Raw genomic sequence first — 15339 nt, 5'->3', positions numbered from 1 at the left:
CTTTATACATTTACCTAAACTTGGTATTGCAGGAAGAAGGGTCTCCATTAGGAATCTTAGATACTAGGAGCACTGTATGCTGTACTTTAAATGCCATGGTAAACCTACTGATGGAACAGCACCATAAAGACATACACTCAGCTCAGGAAATGTCAGTTCCAACCGCCTCTTCACACAAGCCTTCTGTGACATGTAAATAAAAATATATTACTGATCTCCTCCGGTTTTCCCAGTTAAATGAAAAGCATCAATGCTATACAGCTAAAAATAAATCTCCTTGTTAATTGTTTGTTATCTGTAAGACAAGAAAAGTGTCATGCAGTCAAGAGCAGCATACTGAAATTAGGGGAAATTAGCAGGAATGCAACGGATCGGGAAACCTGTGCCGCATGTTACACACGAGTTGTGTCGCATACAGTAAAGCATATAGTTCATTGAAAAGTATGCTTCACTATAACCCATAACGTTATAATTTTATAGGTCCCTGGATGTCCCTTCACAAGGGGAGTGGAGATCCTTGGGCCTGTAGAAAGGGAGAGACCGGGAGCCTAATAGTGCAGCACCGTTAGTAACATGAATTGGTGGGGGATTGTGGGTGGATTATACTCGCAAATAGGGTTTGCAGTCCTGCAACCACCATATACGGTTATACCGCATTTCACAGATCTCAGCCCGCTTCCTATTTGTTATTATTGACCTGAGGAAGCGGGCTGAGACCACTGAAATGCGTTGTCTACAATATAACCGCTGTGCAATAAAGACTCCTTAATTTTATCTGAGTGAGTCTTCATTAGAGGTAATATACCTCTTTCATAATACTGTATAGTGACAGTTACACCCACGATTATAGTTGAATCGGGCGCCTCCTTAAATTGTTTAACCAGTTATAACCCTTAACATTCGCGTTTTGTGGTAAGGCATGTATGCAGTGCGTTACCACACCATTTCCCGTTATACCGCAACATTTCCGCCGCACTGTGAATGTCGCATTGGTGGTGCATTGCAGTGCGGTAAGCCATATTATGAAGCATTCGTTACACCGCCACAATGACACAGGGTCTTAAAGGGAACCTAAACTGAGAAGTATATGGATTTTTCCTTTTAAAATAATACCAGTTGCCTGACTCTCCTGCTGATCCTGTGTCTCTAATACTTTTAGCCACAGCCCCTCAACAAGCATGCAGATCAGGTGTTCTGACTGAAGTCAGATTGGATTAGCTGCATACTTGTTTCAGGTGTGCGATTCAGCCACTACTAGAGCCAAAGAGACAGCTGGACTGCCAGGCAACTGGTATTGTTTAAAAGGAAACATCCATATTCCTCTCAGTTAAGGTTGCCTTTAGAGAAGGTTTAGATATATAGACACAGAACATTTATTTTGTGCTTTTCTCCTGGCGGATTCAAAGCGCCCGAGCTGCACCACTAGGGTGCACTCTATAGGCAGTAGCAGTGTTAGGGAGTCTTGTCCAAGGTACTGAACTTACTGAACAGGAAGAGCCAAGATCCGAACCCTGGTCTCCTGTGTCAGAGGCAGAGTCCTTAACCATTACACTTTAAAGCCATATACTGTATATTGTTGACAGTTTTCAAATCTAATCTTTTTTTCATAAATCTTCTGTGTATATCTCAGCCTGGGCCAGGCATAGGATGACAGATGAGATATGTGTATGCCATATTTCAGATTATTAAATGATACCTCAAACTTTGTGACCAGCCTAATCAGGTAGGAGGGCGACGTAGTTGACAAAGACATAGCACTTCTCATTCAGTCTGATAGACACAGACACAGAACATTTATATTGCGCTTTTCTCCTGGCGGACCCAAAGCGCCAGAGCGCTCTATAGGCAGTAGCAGTGTTAAGGAGTCTTGCCCAAGTTCTCCTACTGAATAGGTGCTGACTTACTGAACAGGCAGAGCTGAGATTTGAACCCAGATCTCCTGTGTTAGAGGCAGAGCCCTTAAAGGGATACTGTAGGGGGGTCGGGGGAAAATGAGTTGAACTTACCCGGGGCTTCTAATGGTCCCCTGCAGACATCCTGTGTTGGCGCAGCCACTCACCGATGCTCCGGCCCCGCCTCCAGTTCACTTCTGGAATTTAATTTCTGACTTTAAAGTCAGAAAACCACTGCGTCTGCGTTGCCATGTCCTCACTCCTGCTGATGTCACCAGGAGTGTACTGCGCAGACACAGACCATACTGGGCCTGCGCTGTGCGCTCTTGGTGACATCAGCGGGATCGAGGACACGGCAACGCAGGCGCAGTGGTTTTCAGACTTTAAAGTCTGAAATTCCAGAAGTGAACCGGAGGCGGGGCCGGAGCATCAGTGAGTGGCTGCGCCAACACAGGATGTCTGCGGGGGACCGTTAGAAGCCCCGGGTAAGTTCAACTCATTTTCCCCCGATCCCCCTACAGTATCCCTTTAACCATTACACTATCAAGCCAGGTATTTGTGCTACAAACTTTTACTTTTGTCACCTGAAACAGCTGCACTTGAAGGTTTTGGGCAGCAGTTCTGCAACGATCACTGTTTGGGCATGCTGCTCAGCTACCAGTCGTGCACTATGTTCTACTCCAAGAAGATGGGAGAAGAGCACACACAAGACTTGATTTGTACTTTCTCCTTCCTAGGCCAACACTCTTGTGGCACCCCTCCCGTTCCATGTCTAGCCCCCTCTTCCACGCATAAGATTCAGGTATACAGTAGTAGCACCTCTTTTTCATAAACACCTTCCTTGCACAGTAGCTAGGTCTTTGTGGCATATTTCGCCATGTGGGTATATTCTGACCAGTCTAGCAGTGGTCAAAAATACCTGGTGAGTCTGTTTGAAATTGGGTGTCCATGGTGGAGGATTGCATTACATGTGATTGAAGCATTGGAATCTTGCATATGAACTTTTCAGAGACTTTTTATGGATGTGTGCTAAAGATTGTTGTCGTAGAGTAAATTATTGTTTCAGCCAAAATCTCATGTGCAAGTAGCTTTAAAACTGAAATTCTATATATGGATGTTATCTAACTGGTAAAACATCTGGACATTTACAGTTAGATTATGCAAATAATATCTGTATGAGCTTCTGCTATCCTCTGACATCCATCTTACTTGGAGCTGAAAATCACGTGTCATTTTTCAAAAGCATGATTGCCGCACATATTTGAAATTTACATTTGCAATGTTTCTGCATTGTAAATTCAGACAGCAGGTCTGCCTTTTCGAAATTATGCGAAATTTCACATTCAAATGCATATAAATATTTAAAAAACCGCACAAAAGTTCAAAGGAAAAGAAATACAAGAATTGCAAGGATAAGTGTGACATTCTTGGCTGGTTGGTATTGCATTTCCCTGTAGTAGTAGGTCTCATGTCTCTCTCCCCGTTACTTCTCCAGTGGGTTGAAGTGGCATAACTGGTTGTACTGAGCTGCATGTTTTTAAGCTGGATATCTGTCTAGTTCACAGAGAACCATTTGAATTCTCTAATATTAAGACAGCAATTCTTCTAAGCTCTTATAAGTAACATGAGCTACCTAAACTGCACTGCTAGTGAGACCTAAGAACAGCGATAATTAGTCACTATTAATATCTCAAGCTTTCTAGTTAGGATTGAGAACATGGCAGCAGCTCAGCAAGAAACAAATGCTACCACTGGATCTGTTGGCTGGTAGTAGCAGACCAAAAGTTGTGTGATCAGTCTGTAATGCTGGAAATACACCATACGTTTTTTTGGCAGATAGATGGTTCAATAGATAATTTTGACATGTCCGATCTTATTTTCGATTGTTTTTCTGATCGATTTCTCATAGAAGTGAATGGAAATACATAAGAGAATCGAGCGGGAAATCGAGCGGAAAAACAAATCAAAAATCGATCGGACGGAAAATAGACCGAAAAAACGTATTGTGTATTCCCAGCATAATCCCTACATTCTTCATACATGGGACAGACAACTCAAAACTTGTGTGAGCTACTGGCGCACACTAGCGAATAGATTCACCCACTAGATTTATCTCTCACGGGAATCTAGGGAAACATTACTCCCAACAGAGCTTTCCCCATTCACAACTCCTCTGCTGCATCCTTCATGGTGTAAAAAAAATGTAAATATAAAATCAGGAAGATTGATATTCTCGAAGTGGTAGCCAATATGACCTGATAACTGAGGCACAGAGATTTTTGGAGGGAGTTTCCAAGACATATAATATAGCTCCCAACTGTAAAAGTGAAGGAAACAAAGGGGTTCGGGGGGCATGTGTAACAGATTGCAACCACACTCGTTTAAATGAGGTGAAAAAAGCATAAATACAAATCTTTATTACAGTGGTGTCCCTACCATTGGGCGCAGGGGGGCGTGGCGCCCCGGGTGACTGACACTCAAGGGGGTGTCGCCACGACCCCCCATGGTAGGAGAAGAGCAGCGCTAGAGGGAGGGGTGGGGGACAGTGGCGGGGAGGGAGGACAGATCCCCCCTCCCTCACCTGGGTCCCCTCCTTCTGCCTCTCTTCCCCACTGCCCGCCCGCCCGAGACCCCCCCAGGTGTTCAACTCCCGCAGCCCACTGCGGGGACTGCCGCCCGGAGGCAGAGCAGAGCTATGGGAAGATGGCTGCCAAAGCCCTGCACTGGAGACTATTTGTGTCTCCAGTACAGGGCTTCAGGCGCCATCTTCCCGTAGCCCTGCTCTTTGCCTGTCAGCACGGGAGATTTACACTGGCTGCAGGAGGATCATCGCTGGAGGATCGTTGGGGAGCTGCGCGTCAGAGGCCGGCCAGGTGAGTGCATTTTTTTTTACAGGCTTATTTTCTGGTGAATGCTGCCCACATAACATTTATTTTCTGATGAATGCTGTCCACAACGATTATTTTCTGGTGAATGCTCCCCACATAGCGATTATTTTCTGGTGAATTCTCTCAACATAGCGATTATTTTCTGGTGAATGCTCCCCACATAGCGATTATTTTCTGGTGAATGCTCCCCACATAGCAATTATTTTCTGGTGAATGCTCCCCACATAGCAATTATTTTCTGGTGAATGCTCCCCACATAGCGATTATTTTCTGGTGAATGCTCCCCACGTAGCGATTATTTTCTGGTGAATGCTCCCCACATGGCGATTATTTTCTGGTGAATGCTCCCCACATAGCGATTATTTTCTGGTGAATGCTCCCCACATAGCGATTATTTTCTGGTGAATGCTCCCCACATTGCAATTATTTTCTGGTGACTGTTGCCCACATAGCGATTATTTTCTGGTGGATGCTCCCCACATTGCAATTATTTTCTGGTGACTGTTGCCCACATAACGATTATTTTCTGGTGAATGCTCCCCACATAGCGATTATTTTCTGGTGAATGCTCCCCACATAGCGATTATTTTCTGGTGAATGCTGCCCACATAGCGATTATTTTCTGGTGAAATGCTGCCCACTTTACAATTTCTAGTGAAATGCTGCTCTCTTTACGATTATTTTCTGGTGAAATGCTGCCCACTTTACGATTTCTGGTGAAATTCTGCTCTCTTTACGATTAATTTATGGTGAAATGCTGCCCACTTTACGATTTCTGGTGAAATGCTGCCCACTTTACTATACAGGAAACACCTATACCTGGCATTACCAACCGGGGCGCGCTTAGTATGCCACACTCGCTCCTTTTTTTGGGGGGGAGGCGGGGGTGGTGGTGAGGGGGGTCTTATAATAACCAGCACCGGGTGTCAAGTGCCCTAGGTACACCACTGCTTTATTAATTATATATAGTCCTATTAAAAGGCACGGAATCTAGCTTGTAAAACACACACTCACCCGATTATAGCCATTCATCCATCCACACACCTAAGATCACCTAACGTGATCAGGGATCCCAGGAACTACAGCAATGTCCTGCTTATTGTAAACCATGCAATTTATCAACCTCCAAATGGAAATTCAGATGAAACAGGCTGAAAGAGTTCATAGCAGGTACTGAATGGCCATGCAAGTAGCAATTAGAGATGGCAAAAAATAAGTCCATTAATCCATCTTACAGAGTGAGGCATGCAAAAGCAGATAGATTAAAGAAAAGTCACAGCAGATAGTTGCGGGTCATATTATTATACCACGCCTGTCAGTGCTCCCCTCACCACATGGGATTATGAAGTGGATATATCCAATTGATAAAACAACTGAACATGAATTACAAGTCCTTATTTTCAACAGCTTGTTGTTTTAGATTCAACGCTTAGTCTAATGTCTAGACTATGAAAAATACAGAGGCGCTTTATCTGTCTTGACAGCAGTGCAGTTGCTCCTTATTGCATCTTGCCTGAGGAAGTGGGCGATAGACCCGTGAAATGCGTTGCAGAATTATTAGAGTAAGAATAAACTTTTTTTTTATGACACACCACTGTTTCTTCTCTGGGGAGGTAAGTCCACCATTACCCCATTTTATATTGTTTTTAGCATATTTTATCCTGCACTGGCGCCTCTGTACCTATATATCCACCTGGTGGATGGGTGTGATCACACTTTTTTTTGTCTACGGAGAACAACTTTTAGCCTGAGTGGGGACGGTTTTAATCCCCTCCCCCCCATGTGCATATAGTGGTTGCTTGTGGCGGCAACCCACAGTTGTGAGTATATCACTGTTTCTCATTACTCATCTTCCGTTGTTATCAATAATACACTATTGGGGCTCTCGATTTTCTCTTTTTTGTCTCTACAGACTATGAAAAATGTCAGAGTGTATGGCTACCTTATGGGGTATATAGAATTTACATACAGGAGAAAGATCATTCTCTGCTAGAACAGTGAATAAACAATCAGTCTTCTGATGTCTACAACCAGCTGTGCAGTCTTTAGCCAATCTATTGGTTGTCGGTAGTAAGAGACATCCTTCACTATTCTCTAGGAGTGACTCATACTCATTCTATAGCACGGACCTTGACAGGAACTCTGCAAAGCCGTACAAGGACAGACACACTATGGATGTGCTCTAGAATTTCTGCAACAAAGCCCACACATACAGATGTTATCCCTAATTATAGATATGAATACAATGATTTCCTTTATTTGCTCAAAAATACAAAACAACTATTTATAAATACCGAATGGAACCAATGAAAAGGCCCAACATCCTTAGGGCTCTTTCACATCAGAGCTTGCGTTGGAGAACGCTCAAAGCATACGTTTTGTTGTATGCCTTTTACTGCGTTTTGATATGCGTTGCACTGCAGTGAGTGTGCGTTTTTAATCCGTTTTCAATGCGTTACTGCACATAGGAAAACGCAGGTAATTTTTTTTTCTTTTATTAGTTGTCAACTTTCTACATTGTTCCTCTGTTGCATTCTGGGACTGATTGCCTGCGTTAACGGATTAAAAACGCGCATAGTGTGCGTTTTACATTGACTAACATTGTAACGCATAAAGCTAGCGTTGGCCAAAAAACTGCGCCTGGGTGCAGTGGAACGCAACGCACAAAAAGGCTGCGTTATATGTGAAAGCTAAAATGAAAGTCTATGGACTTTCATTTCACCTTGGGTAACGCAAACTTTATCCTTTGCGTTGAAACGCAGAAAATCTGCCCTAATGTGAAAGAGCCCTTAGGAAAGCTCGTATGTATCTAAAGCTATGTATACACAACCCAGAAAGATGATTCTAGGAACTTTGTAGGAAAAATCTTTGCGTAGACAAATGTTGCTTGGCAGCCTGTTCTATGGAGAAAGGAGGGGGAGGACAAGTGGGAAGTGTGCTGCTAAGAGAATCCAACAGAAAAACAATAGAAGTGCTGGTCCAACATGATGGGTTGCTAACAACACTGTTAATGATGATGGGAAGACACCTGGGGCCATATGCAATTTACCTTTTCTCCTGAATTTTCTCTTAAGAGATCATTTTTCATCTTGTATTTAAAATAACTTTTTAGCATATTGGAATTGAAAAAGTACCAAAAAGTAGTTGAAAAACTATTATCAAAATTATTTTGGGTATTTTCTTGCTTGCCACTGATTAAAAATGTATTTTATTTACAAGTTATGAAAATATCACCTAGAAGCAAACTCAGGTGAAAAAGTGAATTGCATATGGGTTCTGTACTCATACAGCCAGAAGGTTTTTGGCCATTTTGGCCGCCCCAGGCAAGGCACCTTTTGTCCCCCTACCCCAATTTAGTGAACAGGAAGATCATAACCTGCATCATTTAGTTCCGTGGGCACCAATAAGAAATCGATAGCTTACATAGAAATAATGTTGCTTCTCAAAACAAATTTGTAAAGGATACACAAAATATACATACACATCTCACTGGCCCAAACTCACTGAACCCACTTAACAAACCCTTCCAATAATGTTTTTTATGCCTACTCTATAAACATTATACTGTTTATGTACACCCTGGGCCTTTACAGGTTAGAATTCTGCCCTGGAAATCCAATCAGAGTGCAACAATCAACACAGCAGTGCCCATTCAGGTGTTAAAATTACCATTCATGCCTTTCTTAAAGTGACACTGAAGCGAAAAAAAATATATGATATAATAAATTGGTTGAGTAGTACAGATAATTAATAGAACATAAGTAACAAAGAAAATATTCTCATATTTTAATTTTCAGTTATATAGGTTTTTTTTTTATAACATTGCCTCATTCTCTAATATTTGCAGTTTACACACTACACTCAGCATTCTAAATGATTTCACAGAGCAGGCTAATGATTTTTTGAACTTTCCTCTGCAGAAAAAGCAAATTACAGTGACAGACAGTTGAGATAATAAGCTTCAGACGACAGAGCTCTCTGTGACTTTGAAAGTCAGAGAGTTCAGTGAAGCTCTTTTGCATAGATAACAACTGGAGTTTCTTAACTCTTCCTGTACTGGAAACAATATTAGACTCATCTCTCTGCTGCTAATGTTAAATTTCTTAGCTGTACTACACATACAAATCATTATATCATATGCTTATTTTTACTTCAGATTCCCTTTAATGGAACTAGCAGTTGGCTATACGAATTCCATAAAGTACAGTGTGCTAAGACTAGTTCTGTGGTGCCCCCTCCTACAGTAGTCACAGTAGCCTATGCCAAAAATGGCCATGCACAACATTTCTAAACAATCTTTCCACAACATGCTCTGAAAATGTTGTGTGTGTATGTTACGTAAGAGAACTCATGGGAGAAGCAGGTTTTATCAGTTAGATTTGCAAAGCTCTGATTTGCTGTGGTTACGGTACTTCCTGCTTTCGCCTTACAAATGCGATGTCATGTGATCAAACTGTTAACGAGTTTCTCTATGTGCTTTCGCAAACACAACCAGACACGAGCATTACGTAGACTATAGTGGTGGCCTAGAATCCATAAGGATGTCCCGTCAACTATTCCTCCCAAGACTGATGGTGAATGGGTGACTGCTGAGGGTGCAATGTCTCACACATATCTGATCATCACGAAATTGGTGGATGACTAGCAAACATTTCTGATCTTCTTAATCCTCCCTTACCTTGCCCAAAGGCTCTCTGATATTTTAGGAGGCAGAATCCAACCTCAGATATATTTACACTTAAGGGGCCCATACACTGGTTGATTTCAGCCATCAATCACTGCATTCAAAAACTAGATGAGCGAATGTTTCCAATACCTATTTATGTCCAATATGTCAAAAAACACCCAATTGGCTATGACATAACTACTAACTCGAAGAAAAGCTGCCAATGTGTGTCAGCAACTGGCTGTCCTGCTGATCCTCTGCCTCTAATACTCTTAAGGTAGCCATACACTGGTCGATTTGCCATCAGATTCGACCAACTGACAGATCCCTATCTGATCGAATCTGATCAGAGAGGGATCGTATGGCTACCTTTACTGCAAACAGATTGTGAACCGATTTCAGCCTGAAACCGTTCACAATCTGTTGTGGTGGTGGTGGTGCTGCCGTTGCTTCCCCCGCCCGCATGCCCGCATACATTACCTGCTCCGCCGGCGAGACTCCAGTCCCCAGGTCACCGCTGCTCCGTCTCTTCTCTGGTCTCCGGCCCCAGCATGCTTTACTTCTTCCTGCCCGGCAGGAAGTTTAAACAGTAGAGCACCCTCTACTGTTTAAACTTCCTGCCGGGCAGCAGGAACTGAAGCATGCCGGAGACCAGCGCGGACAAAGAGGAGCAGCGGTGACCGGGGGTAGTCGTGTCAGCGGAGCAGGTAATGTATGCGGCTCTATTGCGTCGGTCGTTGGGTACTCGAACGGCGCTAGCGACGCGCTCCCTACCCGCGGGCGATCGACGCTAATTTTCCGCACAGAGCGATCGACGGGATCGGACGAAAAGGATCGAAATTCGGCGTGTAGCGCGAACGATTGGCAGCAGATTCGATCCCAGTGATCGAATCTGCTGTCGAAACGGCGGCAAATCGGGCCAGTGTATGGCCAGCTTTAGCCCTAGACCCTGACCAAGCATATACAGATCAGATTTTCCTGACGGAAGTCTGACTAGATTAGCTGCATGCTTGTTTCAGGTGTGTAATTCAATAATTACTGCAGCCAAAAAGCTCAGCAGGACTGACAGGCAATTTGCATTGTTTAAAATGAAATAAACATGGCAGCCTCCATATCCCTCTCACTTCAGGCTCCCTTTAAAGTTTTTCTGAATTGTTCCCCAAAGCGAAGAGAGCAAATTGCAGTTCAAGCTGCAGCTAAATTCCATCCTGTTCTGGTAAGGCTGTAAGGTGGCCATACACTAGTCGATTTGCCATCAGATTCGACCAACAGATAGATCCCTCTCTGATCGAATCTGATCAGAGAGGGATCATATGGCTGCCTTTACTGCAAACAGATTGTGAATCGATTTCAGCATGAAACCGACCACAATCTGTGGTGGAGCTGCCGCTGCAAAAGCCCCCCCCCGCCCCCCCCGCATACATTACCTGCTCTGCCGGCGCGTGTCACCGCTGTCCTCTTCTCCGCTGGGCTCCGGGATCCAGCTGGCTTCACTTCTTTCTGTCTGGGGAAGTTTAAACAGTAGAGGGCGCTCTACTGTTTAAACTTCCTGCCAGGACAGGAAGAAGTGAAGCCAGCTGGACTCGGAGCCCAGCACGGAGACGGAGCAGCGGTGACAGTGGGGATACGCGCCGGCCGGATCAGGTAATGTATTGCCGCTGTATTGCGTCGGTCGTCAGGCATTCAAACGCCGCTATCGACGCACTTCCGACCCACCGGTGATCGAGAAAAATCTTCCGCACGGACGGCTCAACGAGAATCGACGGGAACGATTGATTTCAGACGAAAATCAATTGTTTGCGTTTGCGCAACGATTTCACAGCAGATTCAATCACAGTGATCGAATCTGCTGTATATCGGCGGGAAAATCGTTAGGTGTATGGGCCCCTTTAGGCTGTATTCAGTCATAAAAGGTGTACATTTCCAGTCCAGTCTCATCCTCTCAGGTTTGTATCAGTTTTGCATGTGTTTCTATGGGCGTGTTCACACGTAAAAGGTGTACATTTCCAGTCCAATCAAGTAAAACTGATAGAAAACAGATGCAAAACTGACAGGACAGCACAGTACTGGACCAGACCGGAAATGTGCAGATTTATGTGTGAACCAATCCCGTACACGCTGACCGGCTACCCTGAATGAAGGCATTTTGCACTTAGTGCTTTGCTCCTTGCACCCGTTTTCTTTTTAACATGGACGAGTGTATCATATGTATAACCACCCTTCCCCCTATCCTCCATGCCGGAACAGCAGCATAACCACTAACCTAATAAACGCTGCATTGATTGCTTTGCTTGCATTATGTTACATAAGCCATTGATTATGATTTTTTTCTAGACAGAAAAGGCAGAAGAAAACATCCATCCACCAATAGCTGCTTCATAAGCAATTAGCTGTATCAACATTTCATGAATCTATGTGATATGTGATATATATAAGAAACATTTATTTCATCAATAGGGAAATCAGCAGCTGATACTCCTGACTGCCTTGCAGCAGAAGTACTTTTAGCATTACTGTCTTTTCTTTATTTTTGCTATTTTTTAAAGCATAGATCATCATTTGTGTCTTCTCTTTCCTGAACTACCAGTCCAGATACATTTTATCCTATATATATGTATACGGTATATATTGTATATATATATATATGCTCCTTTGTCTCTCATAGCCTCCTCCCTATTCATCCGTCTGTCTTTGCTCTCCCTCCTGATGTACCATTCTTCAGCATCTCCTCTCTCCCTCTCTCCCAGTCAGTTAATTAGTGTTTGTCATTTCCATCTCCTGACGTAGGAGCATCCCTTCCCTGGTGCTGGTTTCCATGGTAACCCAGGACCAGGGCCTAGTGAGGCCTGTGCGTTTTGCCTCAGGTTTCCGGCCGAACAGTAAAGCAATGATAAGCATGACTTACCTGCCGCACAAAGCTGTTTGAGGTGGTGTCAGAACTGGTACTCCCATCTGAGCGCTTGAATCGACTTTTTCTCTTATATTTAGCCTAATGAGAAAGAAAAAAATACATTTAAGAGTGTTTGTCTATGAACCAAAGCAAAATAAGGCACTGATATATGTAGCCTGAGGATTAGTTTCCTCCAATGGTGAAGAGTTTGACTTATAACAATAGGTATACTGTATCTGTGTCGCCCACAGTAAACAAATAAAGTTCTAATCGGTTTGTATGGACACTGTAAACACTTTTTGTTGCTCAGATATTAAAAACAGATTCCGGTGCCCTTTTCAACATTTAATATACCTGATGGCTTTGCTCCATTGTTACTACTTCATTTTGCATCTTACATATGTTGCTTACAACTTTGCTTTTTACTAAACACTGTTATTAAGAATGCCCCATAATATAGCCTGTCCTGTAACTGTCTCATACATTTTTCTCCTTCTAGTATTTGTGTAACCTTAGATAACTTTACCTATGGCTCTTAAGGTGTACCAATACCCTCCCATCCTTGCAAAATCAATCCCTTTATTTTCAAAGCCTGGCTGTCAGCTTTTTGGGGGCACTTTAACTTTAAGCAGCTGGCATTTAAGGGTTCTTAAAAAAAAACAAAAACAAAAAAAAACATAATAAGACCTTTACCAGATAAGCAATGCTACATGATACAGATTTTGTGAGTAATGTACACTAAAAATAATGACACAGACATTGCCGAATGCCGATTATTCCCTATAGATTTCCAGTCACAGATCTTAACCCCCTCAGCACTACAGCAAAGCAACCCCCCTCTCTGGCGGCTCCCATCCCCCTTTGCATCCTGTGTTTACCTGCTTGCTACCAGCTGTCTATGTGTGCCTGTATGTGTACCTTTCGCCCATTCTCTGTTTTTTCCTCTCCAGCTGTCTCCTATGATTTTATATCTATATAGAAAAGTCCTCAATCCTCTGTCATTTTAGCTTTGTGTCTGCACTTGCATGCATCTCTCTGTCTGCATCTTTCTGGCACTAATAAACGTGTCTCATCCTAAATCACATCCATGGGAGCTGTCAGATGAGCACTTGGTGTTGCTGCAGATATACAGTATATGTGTGTGTGTGTGCTCTCTGTATGCATGCATGTAACAAGCTGTAAGGGGAGGGTGTAGATATAGATGTGTTAAGCTCACCTGCATGCTGTGCCCCTCTATTACATCCATCTGGATCTCTTGTGTAGAGCTGGACGGGGTCCTGGCCATTCTGTTCTGCTGGACCATTGGTGTGACCCCCCCGCGCGCATACACACACACACACAGATCCCCCTAGTCACCCAGCACACATCCCTCAAGCAGGTCCAGCACTGTGTGTGAAAGGCAGGCAGAGAGGAGAGATGGGGAGGGAAGGAAAGGGAGATAGGGTGGATGATAGAATAAGGAGGAGGAGGAGAGCACAAGCAGACACAGGGAGGGGATATATCAGTATGGAGAAGAGAAAGGCTGCCTGGGGAATGACAGAGATAAAGAGAAGGCTGGACAGACACAGAAAGAGGAGATGCAGGTGACCGTGGTGATTGGATGTAAGATAAGATTGGAGAAGCAGTGGTACTTGCAGGATGTGGAATGGTAGAATGATGCAGAGAAGGCTATGCAGGCACAAGATGCAGTGACAGGATTGGAAGAGAGAAACTTGGCAACAAAAGGCAGAAGACCAGTGTTAGGGAAACTAGAGCAGAGGTACAGTTGTTGCTTATAGCAACTAATTAGGTTATTTGTTTATATCCATAGAGCAACCTGATTGGCTGCTGTGGGCTACAGCTCCATTTTTGCTGCAGTGATGATCATTTAGGGTTCCTTAACACAATATACCCATATGCTATATAACATGTAGCCAGTAGATGGGTCAGAGTGCGTGGCACACCATTCCTAATATTAAGGGGGGCATAACCTTAGTGGGTAAGCCATGGCACCAATGATAATCACAAAGTCCAAGGTAAGTTAACATGTAGGTGGCCACTTCCACAACAGTATGCATGTGCACCAGAAAAATGCAATCTGTTGTAATGCATAAATCTAAACAAGCCCCTTGAACAAAATAGACAGTATCCTGGAAAGCATTATGCATCGCATGATACTGTAAAGCAATGCTCATAGTGTGGCCCCGAAAATTTGAGCAATTTGAAATATCAGTAAGGGCCTGTTTCCACTACACACAGATTGGATGCATAATGGATGCAGAAAAGCTGACTCCAAGGAATGCCTATGGGAAAATCTGCATCAGAAAATCGCATTTAGTGGAAACAGGTGCATAGGCATTCATTGGAGTCAGTTTTTCTGCATCCAATCTGCATGTAGTGGAAACAGGCCCTAAATTTACTGATATTCTAGTATTTTGCATGGCTAATTCCAACAGTAAAATACAGGGAGTGCAGAATTATTAGGCATATGAGTATTTTGACCACATCATCCTCTTGATGCATGTTGTCTTACTCCAAGCTGTATAGGCTCGAAAGCCTACTACCAATTAAGCATATTAGGTGATGTGCATCTCTGTAATGAGAAGGGGTGTGGTCTAATGACATCAACACTCTATATCAGGTGTGCGTAATTATTAGGCAACTTCCTTTCCTTTGGCAAAATGGGTCAAAAGAAGGACTTGACAGGCTCAGAAAAGTCAAAAATAGTGAGATATCTTGCAGAGGGATGCAGCACTCTTAAAATTGCAAAGCTTCTGAAACGTGATCATCGAACAATCAAGCGTTTCATTCAAAATAGTCAACAGGGTCGCAAGAAGCGTGTGGAAAAACCAAGGTGCGAAATAACTGCCCATGAACTGAGAAAAGTCAAGCGTGCAGCTGCCAAGATGCCACTTGCCACCAGTTTGGCCATATTTCAGAGCTGCAACATCACTGGAGTGCCCAAAAGCACAAGGTGTGCAATACTCAGAGACATGGCCAAGGTAAGAAAGGCTGAAAGACGAC

General features: G+C 43.4%; 1 protein-coding gene across 6 annotated transcripts in view; it reads right to left on the bottom strand.

Annotated features, from left to right (window-relative positions):
* CACNB1 (calcium voltage-gated channel auxiliary subunit beta 1) overlaps positions 1-14022 on the bottom strand; it is a 154923-nt gene extending 140901 nt beyond the window's left edge. For 2 of the 6 annotated variants that reach the window (XM_068262726.1, XM_068262728.1), the window contains exons 1-2: positions 13553-14022; positions 12352-12435 (exon numbers count right to left, since the gene is read on the bottom strand). In XM_068262726.1, coding sequence (XP_068118827.1) covers positions 12352-12435; positions 13553-13639 — 171 coding nt within the window. In that variant the 5' untranslated portion in view covers positions 13640-14022. The remainder of the gene's footprint in view (positions 1-12351; positions 12436-13552) is intronic. The other 4 variants (XM_068262723.1, XM_068262724.1, XM_068262730.1 and 1 more) reach the window with 4 other exon arrangements.
* Between the last annotated feature and the right edge of the window lie 1317 nt (positions 14023-15339).

The sequence above is a fragment of the Hyperolius riggenbachi genome, chromosome 12 (genome assembly GCF_040937935.1).
Source record: "Hyperolius riggenbachi isolate aHypRig1 chromosome 12, aHypRig1.pri, whole genome shotgun sequence".
Taxonomy (NCBI): domain Eukaryota; kingdom Metazoa; phylum Chordata; class Amphibia; order Anura; family Hyperoliidae; genus Hyperolius; species Hyperolius riggenbachi.
This window is presented reverse-complemented; position numbering and strand designations above follow the sequence as displayed.